This window comes from Callorhinus ursinus, unplaced genomic scaffold (assembly GCF_003265705.2).
Source record: "Callorhinus ursinus isolate GAN/ISIS: 27379988/994484 unplaced genomic scaffold, GSC_fseal_2.0 scaffold36, whole genome shotgun sequence".
NCBI classification, from domain to species: Eukaryota; Metazoa; Chordata; class Mammalia; order Carnivora; family Otariidae; genus Callorhinus; species Callorhinus ursinus.
In genome coordinates this window covers 12,697,028-12,719,824 of record NW_027397098.1, presented here as the reverse complement: position 1 = coordinate 12,719,824, position 22,797 = coordinate 12,697,028, and the positions used below count along the sequence as shown (strand labels likewise).

At 48.8% G+C, this 22,797-nt stretch overlaps 1 protein-coding gene across 1 annotated transcript; it reads right to left on the bottom strand.

Annotated features, from left to right (window-relative positions):
* Positions 1 to 9,688: 9,688 nt before the first annotated feature.
* On the bottom strand, positions 9,689 to 15,971 carry KLF6 (KLF transcription factor 6). Its single transcript, XM_025853471.2, has 4 exons — positions 15,626 to 15,971; positions 12,178 to 12,751; positions 10,695 to 10,818; positions 9,689 to 10,237 (listed from the first exon to the last, which is right to left on the bottom strand). The coding sequence occupies exons 1-4, from the start codon at positions 15,725 to 15,727 to the stop codon at positions 10,186 to 10,188; spliced, it is 852 nt and encodes a 283-aa protein (XP_025709256.1). The 5' UTR covers positions 15,728 to 15,971; the 3' UTR covers positions 9,689 to 10,185.
* Between the last annotated feature and the right edge of the window lie 6,826 nt (positions 15,972 to 22,797).

Below are 22,797 nucleotides of genomic sequence, written 5' to 3'. Positions count from 1 at the left end.
GGGCACTGCCTGAACTGAGCAGGTGAGAAGCAGTCATCTTGTGAGCTTGGAGCAAAAGAGGGGTGCTCTGGTGGGATGGGGGGGAATCAGCCACAAATGGCTGGCAAATAGGACGCAGGGAAAGGCGCCACGCTCCTGAGGGAGGAGGTTCGGGGTCTGTAGACGAGTAAACCAGCCGCCTGGGAACACCCAACTCATTCTGCGGTTTAAAAGGCTTTGCGTTTAGTTTAGAAGTAATATGTCAAAACACTTGATTATTTAAATTTGAATGAATGGCAGAGAACCTGCTCTACTAAAGTTTCATTTTCGTTTTCGCTGAGTAGCTCTACTCCGAGGCATGGGGCTCTTGCTCAGCATTCGGTGTGTTTGCAGGAGGGATAAGTCCTTTGAATTCATGTCAAATGGAAAGAAGGGAACGCGGGTGGGCGACATTGCCCCTGTGAACGCTGCGTATGGATTTCCCCCATCATCCTCCTCTGATCTTCAGCAGCTTCAAATTCTCCAAGAGCTTTTGTACGGAAGGTGACAGGGAGAAGGAAAAGAATGAGCACATGCTGGGTGAGTGGCCTTCCTCAAGCCCCTCTTGGGTAACAGGTTTACCAGAGACGTCTAATATTTTGGATCAAGCGAGTAGCTGGGCTTTATTTAAGATTAAGGTGTGCATGCTGCTGATGACAGGAGTGAAGTAGACATCTGTTTCTTCATGCGTGGCCCGGGCAGGTGCAGACCACCCACGCGGGGCACCTAGCCATCAGAGGAGGAGCATTCACCGCCAAAAGGGCCTCCTACTCTGGGGAGCACGAGAGAGAGAGTGAAGAAACCCAGAGAAGAGGCAGATGCTGGAGGTTCAGAAGAGCAGAGGGGACGCCCCAGGAGGGACTCAGAGCTGGCTGTCCAACAGGACGCTCTCATCCCTTTCGGAAACGCCATCACACCTTGAGAAGGATGTGCAAGGCATTCTCTTAGTACGATTCAACCACCTCATCATAGACATGAAAACAAATTCCATGTATATATTGTTCAAGTCCATCCTCGGTATTCGGTGGTAGAAGCTCCAACACAGGTCCAGAAATAAGGGCATGCACCTGCCAGTCATCCTCGTGGGCATAATTCCTGACAGCAGGATATGCTCTGTGGTCAGGAGGCACGGCCCGGGTGACTTATCAGATTGAATCAAATGTTGGGCCCTGGTGAGGGAGCTGTGGGCACACACAGGCATAGACACCTCCATCGTCACTGCCAAACGAGCAAGCGTTTATTGAGCACCGACTTGACAGGCAGTGATGGGATTTGGGTGCAGGGGCCGCAGATACACAAGCGTGGCTTTGGAAAAGCCCGACTCTTTGGCCGTGCATTTCGAATGAAAAATAAAAGCACAGAGGTGCCTTGCATTGCGTATCAGATGAAGCAAATAAAAAGCAAGGCTCAGAAACTCAGGGAAGGAGACAGCTGTGGACTGGCGTGCCCGAGGGGCTGGTGGAAGGGGTCTGCTTTTACCCAAAACTTGGAGAAAAGGGTCCAGACTCAGTTGTATGCTGTCTGCGGTGGCTGGGCTTGACTGTTGAGTGAATGAATGCAACGCGGGCTTTGCTCTCAGATCCTCCGTCCCTGACTCATGGACTTCAGCTACAGGTCGGTTGAGAAGGTGAACGTGGGTCTGACCAGGAGTCCACACACACTTTGTACAGGAGCACCTGTTACTTCTATGGAGTCTAATTCCTGACATTAATTAGAAAGCCACCCGGAACCTATCGTGATGGCAGGACGAGATGCGTTGACTAGTATTTCTGTCTCTGGTTGTGTCCCGCTGGTTGTGTCTGTTAACTGACCACGACTCGGGTCCAGTGTGCAAACCAAGGACGCTAGCACCTGCCTGCTCACCGCCGGTGGTTTGGTTGGAGGAGCAAGTGAGAGCCGTTTTCACATTCTTGCTGATCAAATTTGTTCCCCGGAGTGGTCGGCTGCATCAGAACCCTCGGGAGTGCTCATTTGTCAGAGGACAATGGCCAGTGAGACTGTTTTACAAACAGACAACAACAGCAACCCCCAAACAGAGCGAAACAAAGAAAAAACAAAACAAAGCAAAAACCCCCAAAACCTCGGCAAACGTACGGTGTTTTATTTTCACTAAAAGTCATGGAGGCATGGGAAAAGGGGGTGAACACAAAAAACAAGCAGACATCAGTGAACTAAAATAAAACAAGAAAGAAAACAAACCAACATGTGTATCTGCATGTAAGCATAGGAATTTTAATTGGACAGAACATATGCCAAGTTACAGCAGCTTCGAGCATCGGTGAGGCTTTCCATGCACAGAATTCATTCCATCAGGAAGAACGCAGTACGTTAAATAATGCAGTGAGTCCAAGGACTATGATGACATACCCATTTGATGGGAACCTAAGCACGGCCCACCCGATTTGGAACAATTGGACCAGTCTCGGGATTTACAGCTACATGTGGAAACCGCAGTAACACTCAGGACTTCAGGACTTCTGGGTTCTTTGTCTTCTGTCAAAAACACTGTGAATTCAGCTCCCTGGATGTGTTGGTCAATTCCATTCTGCCATTGGTCAGCATGTTCACGGCTTCTGACAGGAAAGTGTTTTACTCAAAGATTTGCAGAACTTCCTTCCTGTAAGATTTCAGTAGCATGGCAAGAACTGTGAGAGGAAGCTACGGTATTGATCATAAAAACTCCCCGCAAAGCCTAAGCTTGTCCTTCACCGGATTTACGGGAAAATGTTGTGGAAAGCAAACATGAGTGAAATTTGCCTAATGCTCAGTTAAAAAAAATAAATCTCTCTTTAAATAAATTCAGTGGGGAAAACAAGAGTTATTTTCCTGATGGAGAAATAAATATCCATTATGCAATTGAGCATAATCATCAGCTATCGATTATATGTCGTGTTCCAGACCCCGTGCTCCGTCCCCGCCAACCTACCTTTTCTCTAGTCTTTCAACAATCCCGAAAGGATTTCCATTATTCCCATTTTGGAGATGAGAAAAGCAAAGTTTAAAGAGTTTAGGAAACCATCACACAGCCAAGAATTAATGAATCTTTTCACTTGTAAGTTCTATGTGGGAAGGCTCGCCATGGATTCCCCAGAACGCAGGAGGGTAAATGCCCGGTCTTGGCAAATAGAACTGCTAGAATTCCCTTAAAAACACAGTAGTTCCTAAGTTGGGTCACTGTTCAGAGTTTCCAAGGGAACTCACAGCTTGAAGGAAAGGCTCCGGGGTATTTGGACAACAGCTTTCCCACGTTCTTGTGTGGTTGTGTGCTTTCCAGGTGCCCCCTCGCCCCCAGCTGTCGCTGGAATACATGCATCCTTAAAAGGCAACGCTCCTGATTACCTAAGCACAGGAAGCTCGGTGGGTGGGTCCTGATTGATTCATGGTGAACCAGAAGCTGTTGGCGCGCCTTCCTCTCTCATGAACTTTTCTAGTCACAATGGGACTGCAACCAGTTCCCATTACCCCCTCCCCCTGACATCCTTGAAGTTGAGTATGCTGCATCACAGACTGGAGGAGCCCAAACACAGGTGGCCCGTCCCGTGGGACCATCCTCACGTACTCAGTGAAGGCCCCCCTCACGGCTCTTTCTACTCCCCGGGGAACGGGGGTGTTGCCGGGGCCACCCCAGAAATGCTGGATTTCCAGTGGTCTGTTGCCCACCAGGCCCTAGCCCCTGCTGCCTGTCTCCGTCTTCCAATAGAGCACCGTGCCAGACAGAACATTAAAACCGGATTGCCCTGGTTCCCTATTTTCAATCTGTAGTGAGCACGAACGTTCTCTTTCATTTACTTTAAACGACTTGTCTGAATTCTGCCTGAAGGCAATTTTACCGTGAAGAGTTAAATTTTTACAGTGAAAATATCGTGGTGAGTTGGCTTGCTTTAGCTTTTGAGCTGTGAATAAATGACCTGGTTTGGGGAGGAAAGCAAATTGTAGGAGTCAGGACAGGGGCTCTAGGGAAGAGCTTCTCCAATTCCTGTCTCAACGGGAAGAGAGGGCGCGCGGTCCATTCGCTGCTGTTGAACCTGTCCCTTTCCTCACCTGCAGGAGCAGAGAAGTGACACCCCGCAATGCTGCCTTCGCGGACTTCACTGACATCGCCTGTCTTGCACATCTGGAAGGAAGTCTTGCACAACCAGAGTGAAGTGTGGCAATGTGAAACTGAAGAAATGGACGAAACAGAGCTATGCTTTGCCGAGTACATGCCAGTCACCGCTAAACATGCTTGGGCACCCAGCACTGTAGGAAGCTGCAGAAAATGCTGACCTGTGGCATGGGGAAGAGTTACCCATTAGCTGAGCAGCTAAGCCGTTTAAAAAGTTAATAATTGTTTATGGCTGCTTTGAATTGGGGGCTCTTAATTTAAGGAACAGTTCCAGATCATATGATTTCTTTGCCTTTTTTTTTTTTTCCTTTGGTATGGCTTACATAAAGGGAAGTTAAGGCCTAGCACCCCGAGTTTGGAGGAACTGGCAGGGTCATCGGACATTCTAGTGAAATCGGCTTTAACTGAAAAGTCTGCAGTGACTCCTCAACCCAGCATGGCCCCTATCAGGACATGTGGTACCCAGACCCCTTCTCCTCTTTGTCTCTTTTCACTCACAGACGTTTAGAGAATTCTCATTAAAATTACTTAGAGCGAAACAGAGAGACCATGTTATAAAATAAACCCAGTTAAATACACTTTGTTGTATTGCCTCATTTGTGTGATGCATGGACTTAATTTTCCTCTCTTTGTGTCTTAACTATGTACATTAGGTGATGCTTGCCAATTAATGCAGGATGCCACATCCCCAATTGCTTTCTCTATCTTCTTAAACATTAAAAATAAATACATGCCATCTGTCTCATATCTTGAAAGCAATTCAAAATGGTTACTTTTGTTTGCTCAGGATTACAGCACAGTTTATGGCTTTGGTGCCTCTGAATTGTAGGAAAGTTCTGTCTCCATGTCATAAATGTAACTTCATTTTTTAAAGTGCATCCAGTGGAAAGAGCAGAAGGCTCTCATGAGAGCTGGGACAAGACAGAAAACAGGGGTGCAAGGAAACCTTGCTCTTTGGCATTTGAGAGAGCTGGGCCGAATGCTTAGCCTGCTGTTTCCCTGGCTGAGTGATCTCGGGAAATGAGCTTTGACTTCATGAAGCCTCAGTATTCCCTATCTGTGAAATGGGGTAGCACCTTCCGTGTGGCATGCTCTGGGAAACATATATAAATACACAGAAACTGAGAGAGAGAGAGAAAGAGAGAGAGGCAGAGAGAAAACACACGGCCTACCCAACTCCTGGTTATGGCGCAGTACTAATCATCTTCATCATCACCCAAATTTGGGAGGGGAATAATTCAGTTTGAGAAGGAGAATTGTGGTGAAAAAAAAGGAGCTCAGAGTAGCAGAAGGTTAAGTCCTAAGAAAGGAACTACTTACGGAAGCTGTGTTTTTTCTCCGTGGCAATTAAAATATGAAGGTAAACAACTGGACTCCAATCGCCCCCCGCCCTCACTCCCCCCCGGGGGCACCCAGGTCAGCTGGGAAGTGCGGAATATGACTGGTGCCTCAGGACAACTTGAGACACTTTGGATCTGCCATGGCTACAATGGCACTTTTCAAAGAGGTTTTTGTTTTTTTTTTTAATTAAAAAAATGGTATGCCATAAAGCACCAAATGCCTGAATAACTTAACTATAATTAAAGGGGCAAAGGGCAGTTTGAGAACGTTCCATTTTCCATTCCAAGTCAGAGCAATTTTCCCAACAATACTTTCTACTGTAGCAAAAGAAAGTTTTCTAGATCTGAGCCGAGCGTTCTGAAAATGGTGAACGTGTAATTTGAAATCCACCCTATACTCAGAGACCACAGAATTGCAGTGCTGTATAAAATGCCAGACACATGTGACCTGGCCCAAAATATTTTAGCAATAAGAAAATTGAGGTCCAGTGAAACACAGCAAATTGTCCAGAAGCACACAACTAGTTCAAACGGGAACATACCCTTTCTTTGAGCTAGGTTTCAAAAAATTCGTTAAGCACACTGAAAGTTTTTAGACTTCTATAAATATCCTTGGTTTACAGCTGATTCCTTACATGACGCGGCTTCTAACAGCCTTATTTGAACATAACTGAGCTGTTCGGCATAGTCTTCGCATGACAAAGTGGTCAAGTCTTACTAGTAGCCGAGAATGTATTATCAAGCCTTTATTTAGCCGCACTGTCAGGGCAATCCAACTATTAGTCATCTTGACATGTGCCTCAGAACACCACACACCCATGAGTCCTGGCAAAAATTACATCTGCTTCCTGCCGCCTCCCACACGGCAACTCTTTGCAAATTGCAGATATTTTTACTGCCGTTCTAGAAAGAAAATTACTTAACATTCCTAATCTGGGGAGGCATTTAAACTTCCCCTCCCTAATTATAAAATTAAAAGCCAAGTAGTGTAAACTCTGCACATGTAGCAAAATGAAGATCCGCTAGGAAGAGCAGTAGTGAGCAAGCGAAAATCAAAAACTTCTTGCAATAACGATGTTAGGAAGCTCATTCCTAAGGGCATTTCCGTCACCCTGCAGCCCCTTTCTGCTAGAAGCACACTGCTTTTACCCTGTCCCTACCGAGTCTGAATATGATCTGGAAATGGACTTGTAGGCAGACCAGTTGCTGCTACTCATCACACAGCGGAACCAAGATGAAGATCTAAAGCTACTAACACGAAACGTTTCTGAAAACCAAAAGCTATCGTACTTTCAAACTCTACATTTAGTACGTCCTGTTGGCCCTGATGATTATATTTATTTATATATTGTATATATATTTATATTTATAAATGTATATATAAAAGCATGTGTTGATCATGTAAACAATCTTTTACTTTCTGCCCTATTTTACTGGGCTGATCAGTAAACATACAGTTTGCATAGAAGAGCGGGTTTAAGGCCAGGGGGTGACTTTGGGGCCGGCTGCCCCTTCTCTGTCACTTCTACCTTCCTCAGAGCGACATCAGGTTCCTCTTTCCACGTTAGCTCCCAGGATAGGCTGTTTAAAAAGTCAGAGGGGAAGGACAGGCAAGTGGCTCTCAGAATCGCACAAGCGGTACTCCCCAAGGAGAAGCCAGGCTGATTAATAGAACAGGAATCTGTTTTTGACACCCTCGCCTCACCCTCCCCAAAAAATGAACCACCAGACTCAAGATGCTGATAAGAATTCTTTTATGTTATTCCAATAAAAAATACATTCATACAGAAATATAACAATCTTGCAAAAAACAATTTCAAATAAAATCTTGTAAAACAAAATTTTACAAAAATCTTACAAAGATTCTTTAGATAACAGGGTGCTTCAAAAAAAAAAAAAGAAATTTCACTAATAGAAATTTTTTTTTTAATGTCAAGCAAAAAGTTTCTGCTTGATTGAGGCTCAGTTATCACCTGAACAGAATGTAATTCTTTATGTACTTGCTTATTATGAAAATTACAGGCATTGACACACATGGCACCCAGCCCCACCCAATCAAACAACTTCATGGTGTTTCATAAGTGAGACAAGCCAGTGCAAGCTGTGGTTTTTTTTGTTTTTGTTTTTTTTTTTTTTCCTTTTTTGTCTTTTGTTTACCTTCTTGCTTAATGGAATTGTTATGGCTAAGCAACACAGCGGGGCCAAAAAAGGAGTTTCCCCAAACCCAGCAAATCAAGTGCCTGGATTTGGAGCTGCCAAAAGAAAAGTGCATTTTCCCCTCAGCAAAATGAAGTGAGTTGTTCAGGTAAGTGTATTCATCAGCCCAGATAAAAAACCAGTTATGTGAGCTTTCCTCATTGCTCATTTCCAGGAAGATCAAACAAAATACCAGCCCAGCCAGACTCATATGTGTATATATATATATATATATACATATATATAAAGAAAAGATCCACACCCACGAGCCAGCAGCTGGATGAAATATCAGCTGTCCATGCTGCGGTATGCCAATTCGGGGAAATTACTCGTTGGAAAAACTGGAAGAATCTATGTGCTGGAAAAAATAGCTTCATCTGCATAAAAAGTATTCTAAAAAAGAATCCCTGTGATTAGCTTCCTCTTAGGTTAGATGTTCTAATAAGGCTGAAATTCAAAATCAAATCCTTAGTGTGTCTGAGACCAATTGGTGGGTGAGGATTCCCTTCGTGCCACTTTTGAATGGCCGAAGATCCCTTATTCTGGACCTGCCAATAATGATGAGCAAAGTCAGCAGTCTGCAATAGACTGCATGCCAAGGATCTGTAGCAAATCACTAAATTACAGATAAAGCCTTTATATAAAAGTTATGGTTTTCATTTTTACCTCCTTTATGGCCATTCTGAAATTATTTCTTCACAGGCTGTGGAATTTTCTATCTAAACATTCTCATTTCTCCTTAAAAAAATATTTATATATTATCTATATATATGTATATACACACACACACACACATACTATACACACAAATATACATACACAAGAATTCCGCCCACTTTTTAAAAAAAAGTAATATACTTTCTGTATTACCAACAGATAGCTAGATAGATATGTGGAGCTTGTGCCTTTTAAGCAAATACATTAACATTGTTTTTTATATTCTGTATCTTTAATATGTGTGAAAACGTTACATATTAAATACAGCCGGTGTGTGATCTATACAATTGTTGTGCAAAGTCTATATGAAAGTCTCATGGTGGCAGAAATGGTCCGATTTTCCAATAATCATGTGTTTTCCACTTGAACACTGACAGTCAAGTTGTCTAAAATATCGAGTAAATACTGACTTGTTTGGGGAGTTTTATCTCTCTATTTGTCTTTGTGAAGGAGGACTTTAAAGAGATTTTTTTTTTTCTGTATTATATATTGATACAGTACAATGCCAGGTGAAAAAAGAGCCTTAATAAAGCATGCATCACCCATACCCCTGTATGAGACCCCCACAGAAGGGGTCACTTGCATAAGGCACCATTATTAAGATCTACAGTGCATTAACAGCTAGAAAACCAGAAATTAGTCCTCAAGGCATAAATAAGAGAAACTTAGCTGCATGAGAAAACAGTTTCTAAGCTTTAGTGGTTTTATCCACCCAACTGAGAAAAATTTTAGGTTCTTAGTCTAATGTCACATTAGACTAGCAATTCCCAGCCCTAGCATTCTTGATACCCAACATACGCCCAATGTCTTCAAAGGGCATCAGGAAGTTCTCCAAAAAGGTAATTCAAATTCAGAATCATTTAAAAAATAATCCTATGCTGCACGACGCCTTTCTGAAAGGGGAGTGTTATAAAATCGCTGGGGGGAAGGTGGGGGAAGGATTGTGTATTACCTGGCCCAGATGGCTAGGGATCACTGAATTTGACCAATCATCTCTTAGCTGCTCAGTAACTGGAATCAACATTGTAGTCCTGATTTAAGAATGGAAAGCGGATAGTTTCCCAGACCATGCATTACTTTTAGTCTTACAAGGAAAAGTTATCAATGTGTTATATTTGTAAATACACAGCTTATACAACGGGTCACGAATGAGCTCTGTTGTAGCAAGTAAACAAGCTACTTGACACATTGCACGTTTTTTTTTTTCGTAGCTGCACCAGACACCGAAAGTTCTCTCGCACGGGGAGGGGCTCCCCTCCCCACACCCACTCGCCACTCCGGGGGTCTTGACCACCCACTCCCGCCCTCCATGTTTTCCCTTCTTTTTTTTTTTTTCCCTAAGGCGCAGACCCCACCCCCTGGGAGATGATCGGTGGTCACCTCATCTCCTGGGATACTCCTCACACACAGAACATTCAAACTCCGCGCTTGCTGCCTCTTGCAGTCTCGCTACTGCAAGGGAAAAAGACTCTGCCCCCATCACACAATCAGTAACTAACAGACCCTCCACAGACAGTCAACCCAACCATTAACATTCTCAGTGCACATGCTCACGGCAAAGGCTTAGGGACCACTCAGAAGATAGGTACCAGTGGCGAGTCCAGGGCCACCCAAACACCACACACCGCGGGTGCTCTGCCGCTTCTGACATGACGTTTTTCGCCCTCGAAAGACCTTCCAAGTAGAGGTCCTGGAGGCAACTGGGTGGGGTGCAAAATGGCATGCTTTGGCTGGAACACGCACCCTCCTTCCATGGCTGTCTCTCAGCCCGGAAGCCTTTTAGCCCGCAGGATTCGCCGTTCTGCTCCCTCAGAGGTGCCTCTTCATGTGCAGGGCCAGGTGGTCGGACCTGGAGAAACACCTGCAGAGCAAATCGGCACCCAAGAGGTTAGGTCTCCGCCTTCGCCGAGCTTACAGCCCTCCTGGCCTGCGCTCCCCCTGACCCAAGCGCTCTCCGAGGCAAGGGGGGAATCCACTAAGGCAGGGCCATTCCCACTTGTGTTTCCGAAGCAGGAAACTCCAACGGAAGGGCAGATAAAGGAAGGACTCCAATCTGCTCTTTGGAGGATTTCACCTGACCTTATTACTCAACCGTCAAGTTTGCAGGGCTGAAGGCCAAACTTCAGAAAGTATGAATGAAATCACTCTATGCTCATGCACCCAGAACCCAGTTCTTCCTAATTTGGACAACTGGCAGGTTACAGACTGTCTCAGAAAGTCCCCGGCTGAAGCGCGGGACAGGGAAGCGCCTGGCTTCTTCACTGCCTCCCGTCCCTCCCGGGAGAGGCCATTCTGGTCCCTGCGCTTTGTGCACGTACCTGTCACAGTGAGAACATTTAAAAGGCTTGGCACCAGTGTGCTTTCTGAAGTGTCTGGTTAACTCATCGCTTCTTGCAAAACGCCACTCACACCCTTCCCATGAGCATCTGTAAGGCTTTTCTCCTGGGAAGAGAGCACAGGATAGGCACACCGTGATTTCACTGAACAGGAGGAGGTGCGCAGCGACAGAACACACGGAAGCTGCCACACCAAAGTCAACTCACTCGCCAGCTCCGAGGCCGGCCTCGGTTAAGGACGGAACTGGTACTGGAGGTGACACGGCAGAGCCCCTTCCTGAGCCAGCCGCGGGCCGCCAAGTGCTGCAGACGGGACCCGGGGCCGGCAGGGCCCGTCATCAGCGTTACCCCATAAGAATGACAAATGCTCAGCCTGGCGAAATACTTCTGAGGTGACGTGTCAGCCCACTGGACCCACAGCCCTGGCGGGGGCAGGGTTTTATTGCTCTCTCCATGGAAACGGTTTCTCTCAAGCACTTATTTTGTTCCTTACTCACTTCCCTGTGGAATGAGGCTTTGTACTTTCCTCCGGGAAATGACATTTCTCCAAAACTGAGGTCATGAGTTTCTGGGAAACCCCATCCTGAGGGCCTTCAAAGCACTTTCTAAATAACAATCAGGCGACCAAATCGACCTCTTCCATCAGTCAGACAATAAATATGAATTCACTTAAAGTGCTACCTGAGGGGATTCAAGATGTCCTTCCAGCCAGTGCCCGAGTGGGCTGTCGGGACAGATGGGGGGGCCGCGGGGACACCTGGGTCCTGACCCCGGCTCTGCCGGGGACCCCGACTTGAGGGCTCAGAGGTCCCCTCCCGTCACCCTCACCGGCCAGGTCAGAGCTTCCGTGACTCCACGTGCAAGACCCCTCCCCGCTCCGGAACTTGGGTGACTCCTCACCGGGCTACCCCAGACTGTCACAGTAGTTTCAGATGCAACTTTCACCTGAGTTGTGGGCTTTCATTACAAAGCTGTTTTGTTTGTTTGTTTGTTTAAACTGGTATCAGAAAACAAAGGCCACGGGATACACAGAGTACTTCTCAGCAAGTACCCGGGGATCAGTACTGCCTCCAGTGAGGGCCCCCGCACGCTCTGCACCCCCAGCCGCCCCTTCCCCCCACCCTCGAGCTTCATTTCAGAAAATCGGAGGTAACTCCACATGACAGCCCCCCCCCCCCCCCAGCGATCAGGAGGAAGGTTGGAGTGGGTGAGGGATGGGGTGTAGGCGGAGAATGGAATTTACCTCATTTGTTTAATCTGAAAGTCTCACCCGTTCCCGGGCACACAGGTGCGGTCCTTGAGCTCCCACTCTGCCCTCCCCAGAGACCCGACTCTTTTGGGGAAGCATGAGGTAAGGATGTGTCTGCTCTGCCAGCCTCCTGCAGAGCCCGGCCCCCTCCCAGGGCTGGTGCGTCAGTGGCGCCCACCAGCAGCCCACCTCCCGCGTCGCGCAGGAGGGACTGACCTGTGTGAGTGCGCTGATGTGCTTTCAAGTGGGAGCTTTTGGTGTAAACTTTCCTGCAGCCGTTAAAGTGGCAGCGGTGCACCCGCCTCCGGCCATCCGGTGAGGCGTCCCCACTGCCCTTGTCGCCCGGCTTTCCCGCAGTCCCACTGCGCAGCTTCCCCGGGGGGTGCAGCTCGCCCGGCACGCAGCCCCACAGGTGAGAAGGCTCCCTGCTTAGTTCTGGAGAAGACGGGGGCGTGGAGGTGACGGAGGAGCTCAGGGTCCCCGAGCTGACTAAGACTTCGCCGATGGGGTCGGAGGTAAACTTGGTGGTGGGAGAAAGTTCCTCAGAGCTGTCGGAGGCCTCGCTGCTCACATCGGAGTTCAGGCTGTTGGTCTCCAGGTTGTAAGCAAAGCCGGGGCTGTTCAGAGCATCCTCGGGGGGACTGGAGGAAAGCTTCAGGTCCGGGTCCTCCTTTTTCTCCCGAGCCAGGATGATTTTGGTCCACAGATCTTCCTGGCTGTCAAACTTGATTTCGGAGGCTGACACATAGCAGGGTTCGCTCTGGAGGTAACGTTCCAACTCCAGGCAGGTCTGTGCGAAAGGAACCACAAGAAGGCACGTGATCGTGATGACGACTGACAATGGAACTGAAAGCACGTTTCCCAAAACATGCAGGAATCAAGGGCAAACAGACTGTGGCCGTGGGGCTGTAAGAATCGCGTCTCTAGGAGAGCGAGAGGAAAGCTATTTCTAGGAACGGATATATGCAATCAGGAGAGGGACCAGTGGCCACAAGGACTCCGGGCCTTCCCAGGTTGGACCAGTGGCCACAAGGACTGATGGTCACCAAACTACCTTTGCCGTAGTTATCAGGTTGACGCGACTACTGAGTTTCTGTAAACCACACAAAGAAAACCAGCCTCAGACACATGCCCCCTGACAGGTTTAACCAGATCATCTGACGGTCTCGAGAACCATGTGCTTTAAGGAATGCCCCGGCCACCCTCCTTTCTCACGCACAAGGCAGAAAGGCTGCACTGCACGCGAGGCAGTGTGTTCTGACATCGCATGTGTCTTTCTTTAGCGACACAGCCGAGAGCACAGGGCCACACTCAGCCAGCACACGCCGCTAGCGGACGGTCTGTGTTCAGGGACATCAATGGAGCTGTTGGAGAAACCACCCTGTTTCCTGTAGTGCCCGACCCAGGAGGCTTTCAAAGAACGCCATTCCCAAGTGCGGGGCCATGCTCACACACAACTTTAATGACTTCCACAGAGGTCAGAGAAAAACAAGAGCTTCAACAACAGGAGTGGAGAAGTAATTCCAGAATGGCCATCTGCTATTGTAAACGATGCAGGAGGGGAAATTCCTCCCCAGCCCTGCTGGGAGTCCCACAATGGACAAGAACTTTATCTACTGGCCAAGAGTACAACTGTATGAGTCATCACTCCGTTTCTTTCACGCAATGCCAAAGGAGACTTCCTTTTGAAATTCTGACCGGCAGCCAAAAAAGGACCCGGTTCAAATGTACATGCAGTGTGTCATGGACAGTGCCCCTCCCCAGCCCCACAACCAACCTTTCAAGAAGCTACAACTGCCGAGAGACCAGCATCCCCTCTCCCCACCATCTCAAACTTTCTAGCCACTGGAAAAGAAAAACGGTAGGAAACATTTTAGGATTAAATTATGTCTGCCCTTATCTTTACTAGGATCAAGTGTCTGCATGTCCATATAAGGCTGTCTATACAACTGCAATTCTACAGACTTAAATTTCTACAGCAAACTCTGCTCTTTTTAGCAAATCATTTTCAGGACTAGCAAAGCCTACCCAAAGGGCTCATGCTTGCTTGCTTACTTAGCAAATGTGCCTGCTATAATATAGCACATACCCTCCCCCTCCCCAGACTCGTCACACAGCCAGCATGAGCAAGCAAAGGGGAAAAAAACAATCATTGTGTTCTCTTTCCCCCTAAAATTAGACGTCTGAGTTACAGTGCATACGACAGTGTTCTGAGAAAACAGTGTTCTGAGGAGAGACGGCAAGGTGTTTTATTGATGCGCCAAAGGAAAAGGAAAGCACATTTACTGAGATCTTGTTAAACTTTAATAATCTGGCTAATTTGAAATCTCCATTATGCTGATAAGCACTGGGGACCAAAACGTAGCTCTCCGAGAGTTTAAAAGCCTCTGAAGAGGACCGGGAGCTCAGCCTGGCTTGGGGCCCAAATCCCAAATGCCCGTAGGAAACTACTTAGATCAATTTCAATCACGTCCTAGGGAGCAGCTTCTTTAGGAGGAAAAGGGGGGGGAGGGGAGAGGAAGGCAGGACAGGGCTGGGAACAATTAAGCAGGCATGTGAAGGTTGCAACACTCTGCATTTCATCCCTTTTAAAAGCTTTCTAGGCTTTGAAACACACAGAATATATTTGATCTGCTAATTCACTTTGTGACAAAAAGCAAACAGCCTAGCAGGGCAGAGAGACCGCCCCGACCCCTCCTTCTATCTTTTTAAAGACAATGAGACAAGTGTCAGAATCTCTCTCTCCCTTCAGGCAATCCTAACGAATTGGGGCAGGTGGGGTTAACTTTCTTAAACGTCCAATGTCAAAAATTCCAGTTCTACTAAAAAAAAAAAAAAAAAAAAAAAAAAAAAAAATGCCGGAAACCGAGACTCTTCTTCTTAAACTCAGACTTGAAGCAATTTGGACGGGCTCATTGTCATATGACTGATAAGTCACTGGCTGTGCAAACGTTGTTGGCTTTTTTTTTTTTCTGGTCAACAAAAAAAGCAGGTAAGAAAAACAAGGCAAATCGAAACAAATCTTAAGGATTCCAAAGAGGAAAAAAAAAACTGGAAATGATCTAGTAGAGAAAAAAGGAGCTGGTGGATGTTTCACGGGTGACATTTTTAATTAAAAAAAAAAACACAACTCCGTACAAACACCAAAAAAGCAAAAACAAAAACAAATTCCCCATTAAAAACAAAACAAAACAAAACAAAAAACCCAACAACCCTTGGCAGTCCAGGCAAGTTCATATGACAAGATCCAGCTGTGGAGTCTGGAGCTGGTACAAGGCACCAAACTTCTGCCAAGGGCTCGGGCCGGGATCAGGCTGCGGAGCTGGGACTACCCTCGGGAGGATGCAGTCCAGAAGCCCCAGAAACGGGCGAAAACGCTCGGAGAGACCAAGCGCCGCGGCGCCCCGCTCATATGACAACTCCGCACCACGCCGTCAAAGGCCCCTTCAAAGTGCCTTCCGCACGCAAGCAGCACAAAGTACGTTTTAAGACTAATTATTTTAATTTTTAAAAAAAATTTACCCAAACCATTAAAAAAAAAAAAAAAAGAAGAAGAAGAAGAATTAAAAGAAATGCACCTCCAACCACACACCATCTTGTCCGTGCGTGCATGCACTCCCTCCTCGGTGCACCGGGCACCTGGCACACGAAAATTCCTATTTACCTGTTGCCAATATTCCTCCAGGGAGGGCAGCGCCGAGAAGTAACCAGTCTCGTGCACAATCTGGAGTTCCTGGAAGATGCTGCACATTGGGAGTACATCCATGTCGGGTTGGAAAAGACAGTCACTGCTGTTGTGAAAACAGGGAGGTGTGCGGTCTGGAGTCGGGAGCGCAGCAGTCGTGCCTGCAGCGCCGGGGAAAGTTTCATGCAAACTCAGTGCACAGCAATTAGGCGCCGCGGGTTCGGATCCTGCCGGAGCCCAGAGACGCGCTCGCGAGCCCACACAATATTTGCAAACACCGGACTGACTGCAAACGTAACCCCTGCAAAACTTCCCTATTCAAAGCTCCGCTGCCAGCCTCCCCCTCCTCCCCTCCTGGCTCCCCCCACTCCCTCCCCCCACGTGACTCGCCCGCGCCGCCCCGCGCACCGCCCAATCACGCTGCGCCCGGCCCGGGGGCTGCGCGCCGGTGATGTCAGCTCCGGCCAATGGCAGGCGGTGACTCACAGCGGCCCCGCCTGGCGTGACCGAGCCTCTCCATCACAGCCCTCGCCATTGGCTCAATTCGAACTTCAGGCGGCTCTGATTGGAAGGCGTCCTCGCAGGCTATTTTTAGCAGGGTATATAAGGCGCGGGCCGCCGCGCGCCGGAGGAGTCGGCGCTGGGAGGTGCAGGCCGAGCGCCTCAGTGAGCCCGCGCCCGGCCGAGGGAGCCGCTCCTCCCGTCCCCGGTCCGCGTCCCATCCCCCGGCCCCGGCGCCCGCTCCCCGGGTCGGGCCTCGGCCCACCGCTCAGGCCGGCAGTCCCGTCCCCCGCCCCCCCGCCCCCCGCGGCGCTCGGCACTCAGGCCGCGTCCCGGGCGCTCGGCCGCCCGTTCCCGTCCCGTCCCGCGGGCCGGTCGCTTTGGCCCCGTCGCCTGCGCCGCGGGCAGAGCCAGGCGGGCCCCCTCGCCCCTGGCCCCCTCCGCCCGCCCGCCCTCGGGGCCGCGCTGCTCCCCTGGTTCTTCCTCCGCTCCGTCCCTCCTGCGCCTCCCCTCCGGGCTCGGGGACTCCCCGCGCCCCTGGCCCGCTCTGTGCGCCTCCGCCCACGCACCTTCCCCTGCCCCCCAGCCCCCCTCGGCCTGCTTCCGGAGCCGCCGCCCGCCCCGCGCCCGCCCCGACGGCGGCCCCCGGTGCTGGGGCCTGGAGAGGGCGGGGAGCCGCGGCGAGCGGCGGCCCGGCGCGCGGGGGAGGGCCCGGCCCGACGGCAGGCGAGGGGTCGGAAGGGCCCGGCAGCGCGGCGCCGCCTCCGCGGGGCTCGAGGGGGCTACGTCCGGTTGGAGTGCCGGCGCTGCGATTCTGGGAGGAAGAACGTGGGCCTTCCGGAGGAGACGCCTTCTAACTGGTTCTCAGCAGGCGCCGAGCCGAGCGCAGCGTCCCTCCCGGCGTCCGTGCCGCACTCGTGGACAGTGCCGTTTCCGGGGTCCGGCCCCCAAACCCAGAGAACCGGACGCGGGCGCCCCCCGCCCCCCCCCCCCCCCCCCCCCCCCCCCCCGGGACGGCGCCGTCGCGGCCGCCGCGCGTGGGCGGCCCCGTGCCACGCAAACCTGTGGGCCAGCGCGCTTGCGCCCGCGGGGGTCGGGAGCGGACCGGCCCGGGGGCTGCCCCCGGCCTCAGGGCGCAGACCGCCGTCTACCCGCGAGCTCGCTCTGCACCCCGGAGCGCCGCCGTCTCGGAGAACCCCCGGCAAGGTTAACCACTGAGCTGCTGCTCTGCGTGTGCAAACCGCTGAAGTTGGGGTGGCGCCGGCGTCCACCGTGTCGCCCCCCGTGTGAATTATGTCCTGAAATACACCATAATGCTCGTTTTCAAGAAAAAGGCCGCGACCACAAAGAATGTGCATCTTAAAACTCAAACTGGACGACTGGATTATAACTAGGAGTTTCATTTTTATGTCAAGACAGGGCTTACTGAACATCCTTTTGAAGTTTTTAAAAATGTAGCCCGTAAAAGGGACTCCGAGAGGATTTTGTGTGTGAGGGTTTCACAGATGAGCGCAGACTAGAATACAGCGGGATTATGACCCTGTAGGATTCTAGGCCGGGACCTTTGTTTGGGAATCCAAAGTCAGAAAATGTGACTGGCTCATTGTACCCATCACATGGTCTGTGAAGATGATCCGCAATTTAAACCCAAACAAACTATCCCTGGCCTGTGTGCGTGTCACTTTGCCCCAGAAGCAAAGAGGACACCTAGCCTTCTGTAGCTGAGATGTGTTCCTTGGGTCCGCTTCCAGGAACGGAGGTGGTTTGACCTTGAACCGCCCACGGGTGGAGCCAACCTGGTGACCAGCAGCTGGTCCCGGGGTACGGTTCCAAGAGCGTGGTTTTGTTGGGGATGGGATTTTTCTTAGTAATTAGCAGCCATTGCCAAAGGAAGCGAGAATCCGGGGAATAGACAAGTGCCCGAAGCCAGCATCCCGCCGTACGGAGCAAAGTCCGGGGAAGGGAGGCGAGTCCTTCCCAAGTCCGCAGAAGGGAACGGCTCTGTGCGACGCACATGTGTGTCGTGGTTACGGTGCTCTATGTACCTTTTGCACAGGGAACTCTTCGTGGTTTTAATAATTTTCCTTATCTGCATTCCTATGGAATGTAGATTTGTCCTTGTCTCTTGCATGCATTGACAAATACTTAGAAGATTGTATAGCTTATCTTTAAAATAGTGAACCTAACTGGACATGATACAGATACACTCAAGTGGTAATTTTCAGAAAAAAAAAAAAAAAAAAAAAATGGTACAAAAAAAGGGTACATAGCCCGGTTTTCAAAGAGAAGCAGCTCTGTGGCCTCCCACTGCACTGGAGAGCCCTCCAGCTCCTGTCATTCATATTCACGTCCTGTGACTGGCCGGGTATTTGGGACTCTCCTACGTTTACAAGACAGGCGCAGCGCCCTGTGGTGGGGGGTGGGAAATAATATATAGGAGGGGAGCTATCTTAAAACAGAGGCATTTCTGCTCCTGGTAGAAGCAGCTATTTGGTGGGGAAACAGTGTTAGCCTCCTATGAGGAAAGTCTGCGTGGGATCTGAGTTATACTAGTCACATCTGATTTCTAAAAAGATGAGCACAGAAGAATCGGAGAAGGCCAGAGTCATTCGGGTGGCGGCGGGGAGGGAAGGGCGGCGTGGTATTTAGATGTGTGGCCTTGGTCACATCCTTTAAATAGGAGATGAATATGTTAGAATCAGTTTGGTAGAATTGAAAGATGAGGCATTAAAACCCCTGGTTTATGACAAATAGTCATTTCATAAATTGAAGGCAGTATTTCAATTATTCAACATACATTCATCTCTTCAGTTTGCTGTAGATATTTGTTTTATAAACCCCCTCCTCCCCACACACACTTTTTAAAAAAAATCGAGTGAATGTCGACAGTACGATGAAGTCACCCATGCAGATCGCATAGCCAATCAGAGGCAAAGTTGGGCCCACAGTGAGGTCCAGTAACCAAAAGAGCTTCTCTGGGGCACTTGGATGGCTCAGTCCGATAAGCATCCGGCTCTTGGTTTCGGCTCAGGTTGTGGTCTCAGGGTTGTGGGATTGAGCCCCACATCTGGCTCCATGCTCAGAGGGAAATCTGCTTGAGATTCTTTCTCCCCCTCCTTCTGCCCTCCCCCCTCTCTAAAATAAATAAAATCTTAAAAAAAAAAAAAAAAGCGCCTCTCTGTCCCACCCAGCCCACACTGCAAATTCTCACTCCCTCCCACCCCTTCTCCCTCTCCAAGCTGTGGAGAGAAAATCCTAAACTCCAGTTGGTGCGCATGACCCTTGTTCTTCTCCATCTCCCTCTGCTCATCTGTTCTTTGAGTGGTCACACCACCCACCATCTTCAGAGGCTCAGGACCCTTCTCCATGGCCGCCCCAGGCTCTGCACATTCCGGGATGTTAGAGGAGTCTGACCCCATAGCAACCCCCTGCTGATTCCTCACCTCCCCCTACGCACACCCACGCCCTCCTCCATTTTCCTCTCTGGTCACACTTGGGTCACACTCAGACATTTCATACCACTAAGTTCTCTCTACCACATTTAGAAAAACACAGTTTAAGATAAAGTTTGCGTTTTAAATCTAACTTTCAGCTTAAAGATAAATGGGATGATATATAGGCTTTGGCTACTTTTGATCCTTCCTATTCTTCTGGATAATTCAAGTAGGGCTCTTAAGAGGAGTCTTATGAAGGCTGATCCAAGGGTCATTCCAACAGCACCCCCGATGATATTGACGGAGAAGATGCCCTGTTGGGCAAGAAGCTGCTTTTGTTTCATTTTGGTTTTGGTGTTATTACCAAAACGCCGATTACTATATGCCATTATGGTATAGATTTGCTTCTTAAATAACTATCAGTGCTGAGAACAGCTGATAAGGAAAGTTCAATATTGATAGTTTTTAATAGATGTTCAACTTATGTTATCAACATATGGAATTAAGCTCTGGCCATGAGGCCTCCGGGGCATCAGAGGGGGAGATTTATACATATCTAAGAATTTATACACATCTATGTTTTAGTGGCCCTCTTTTTAAAATATTGTAATGAACTCTGGGATATTTGATAACAGTGGGAAAATATGTTGCTATCAAAGTTTTATAGAAAGGAATGAAAAAAGGAGAAGAGAATCAGTCCACACTCGATAAGTATGTTCCCTGTGTCAGGTACTGCACTGAACCTTTTCCATGTGGTGCCCACAGGACGCCGTGAAGTAGGTGTTACAATCGACAGTTGAAGAAACAAATTTAAAGCTCAGAGAATGCGTGCGATTCACTCTGTGTCAGGGGAAGTGTTTTAATCCTGTTCTTCCTCATTTGCACAGACAGCCTACAGCTCACCTGTCTAGGTCTTGTCAAGCAAGAGTCTCACACGGGACTGGGTGGGAGGAGCCTGCGGCTGACGGAGCTCTAAGGTGTCCTAGGGACCCCTGACTGGCACCACCCCCTCCTCCTGAGCGCATGCTGAGGCGCTAGGCTGCCCACCCCTTCTGTCACCTGACTTCAAGTTAATCCAAAGGGAGATTATCTTGGGTGGGCCTGACCTAAAGGAATGTCCTTTAAAAGGAGGTGAAGCTCAAAAAGAGACCATTCAAGATACAGACGCTCAGAAATTTGACACGGAAGGGAACATCCCTGGTCTGATAAGGGGACCTGGGATGCCTGTCCTGTCATTCATATTCACGTCCTGTGACTGGCCGGGTATTTGGGACTCTCCTACGTTTACAAGACAGGAAGCTGCTGGGCTTCTCAGTGAGCTCTGGACTCACGGTGAGAGCAGGATGTGTTTTCTCAAGCGGCCCCAGAGCTTGGTTTTCTCCATGGGGCTGCATCTTCCCCCTGTGCAGCCAGACTTTCTTGCACTGTCAGAGGAGGGTTGGTAGGTGGGAGAGTCCTGCCCCTCTCCTGGCAAGAGAATTCTGCTTCCTGGCCTGTAGGACCCGGCTCCTGCGTCTGCCCCAGCTCTGAAAGGCTTTCGCTTCCTTTGAGGCAAGGGTCTGGGAGTATGCATGGGGTTTCATGCTTCCTTCCCACTTGGGGGTGCGGGGCAGGTGGGGAGAGTGGAGGGGTGTCTTTGCTTTTCCGCCCTGTGCACCCATCTGTCTTGTGAGCACCTGGTGGGGGCCTGTGGAAAGAGCTTGCCGGTCAGCCTGTGCCTCAGGCTCCCGTTTTTATTCCAGACTGTCCTGCCAGCCCACACTTAGGCATTAACAAATTATTACCGTATCACTCTTTTCTCCCATGGCGGCCGCCTCTTCCTACTTTGCCAAGGGTGAACTGGTGTGGGGTGGGACTTCTCCTTGGTACGTCTTGACACCTTTGAGATTCGGTTCCCATGGGGCCGGCGCATCCTCTGCTCTTAAATAGGTTAAAGAAAATGAGGATTTTGTAGATGATCTGACTTCTTGTTACTAGGGTGTAAAGGAGCAACGTTCTCCTATGACTTTTGTCATACTGGTCAGAAATGAGCGCCAGAGAAATCCAAACGAGCACAGAAAAACCGCAACAAGTGCAAGGACACCTGAGTATACATATGGTGGGGGGCAGACTTTGGCCCAATCTCACATCTTATACAAAATCAATTTGAGACAGATTATAGAGTAAATGAAGGACTAACCTATAAAGCTTCCAGAAGAAAACATAAGAGAAAATCATCATGACATAAGGGTAGGCAGAGCCTTCTTGGACAGAATACAGAAAGCCATACCATAAGGAAAAAAATTTTTTTTCTGATTTACAGATTAGACTTCACCAAATTTAAAACTTCATCAAAAGACACCACTAAGAAAATTAATGGACAAGTCACAGACTGAGAGAAAATATTCTCAAAACATATATCTAGTGTTGAACAGGTATCCAAGGTACATACAAGTCAATATAATTTTTTTTAAAAAAGTAAAAAACAGAAATGAGCAGATACGTAATAGCTAATAAGCACATAAAAACATGTTCAACATTATTTGTCATCAGAGAAATGTAAAATAAAACCCACTAGAATAGCTAAAGTGAAGAAGACCCAGGACACTAAGAGTTGGTGAAGATGTGTGGGGGGTGACCAGAACTTTCCTACACTATTGGTGGAGGTGTGAAACGCTGGCCATTTTTAATAAAGCCAAACATATGCCTACTCTATGACTCAGCTCCTCCATCTTCTAGGCATTTAGTTAAAAGCACTGAAAGAACATGTTCACAAATTTGTGCAAGATCATTCATGGCAGTTTAGCCATAATGGTCAAAAACTGGAAACTGCCCAGGTGTCCGTCAGCAGAAGAGGTGGTATTTCCGTATAGTTGGTACTGCTCATCACTACGTGCAGCAACATGAATGTATTTCAGAAAGAGTAGGCTGAGTGAAAGAAGCCTTGCACTCAGGAATACCTACTGAGAGAATGCCTACATTAAGTTCCAGACAAGGTAAAACTGATGTTTGGTTGACTTTGGTAGTCAGGAGTGGAGACTGACTGAGAAAGGACATGACCATGATGGAGTTCTCTTGGTGATGAGTGATGGTGATAGTGATGGATGATGGTGATGGGTAAAGAATGTTGGTGATGGTGATGGTGATGATGATGGTGGTGGTGATCATGATGGTGATAGTGGTGATGGTGGTGATGATGGTGATGATGTTGACAGTGATGGTGGTGATGGTGATGGT

What these genes read in the sequence shown, in the direction of transcription:
- KLF6 (XM_025853471.2), bottom strand. Translation starts at nt 15,727, where the DNA reads ATGGATGTACTCCCAATGTGCAGCATCTTCCAGGAACTCCAGATTGTG. An exon ending in TGGAGGAATATTGGCAACAG is followed by an intron (nt 12,752 to 15,625) that starts GTAAATAGGAAT and finishes CCTTTCGCACAG; the next exon opens with ACCTGCCTGGAGTTGGAACG. An exon ending in AAATGTTCTCACTGTGACAG is followed by an intron (nt 10,238 to 10,694) that starts GTACGTGCACAA and finishes TTTGCTCTGCAG; the next exon opens with GTGTTTCTCCAGGTCCGACC.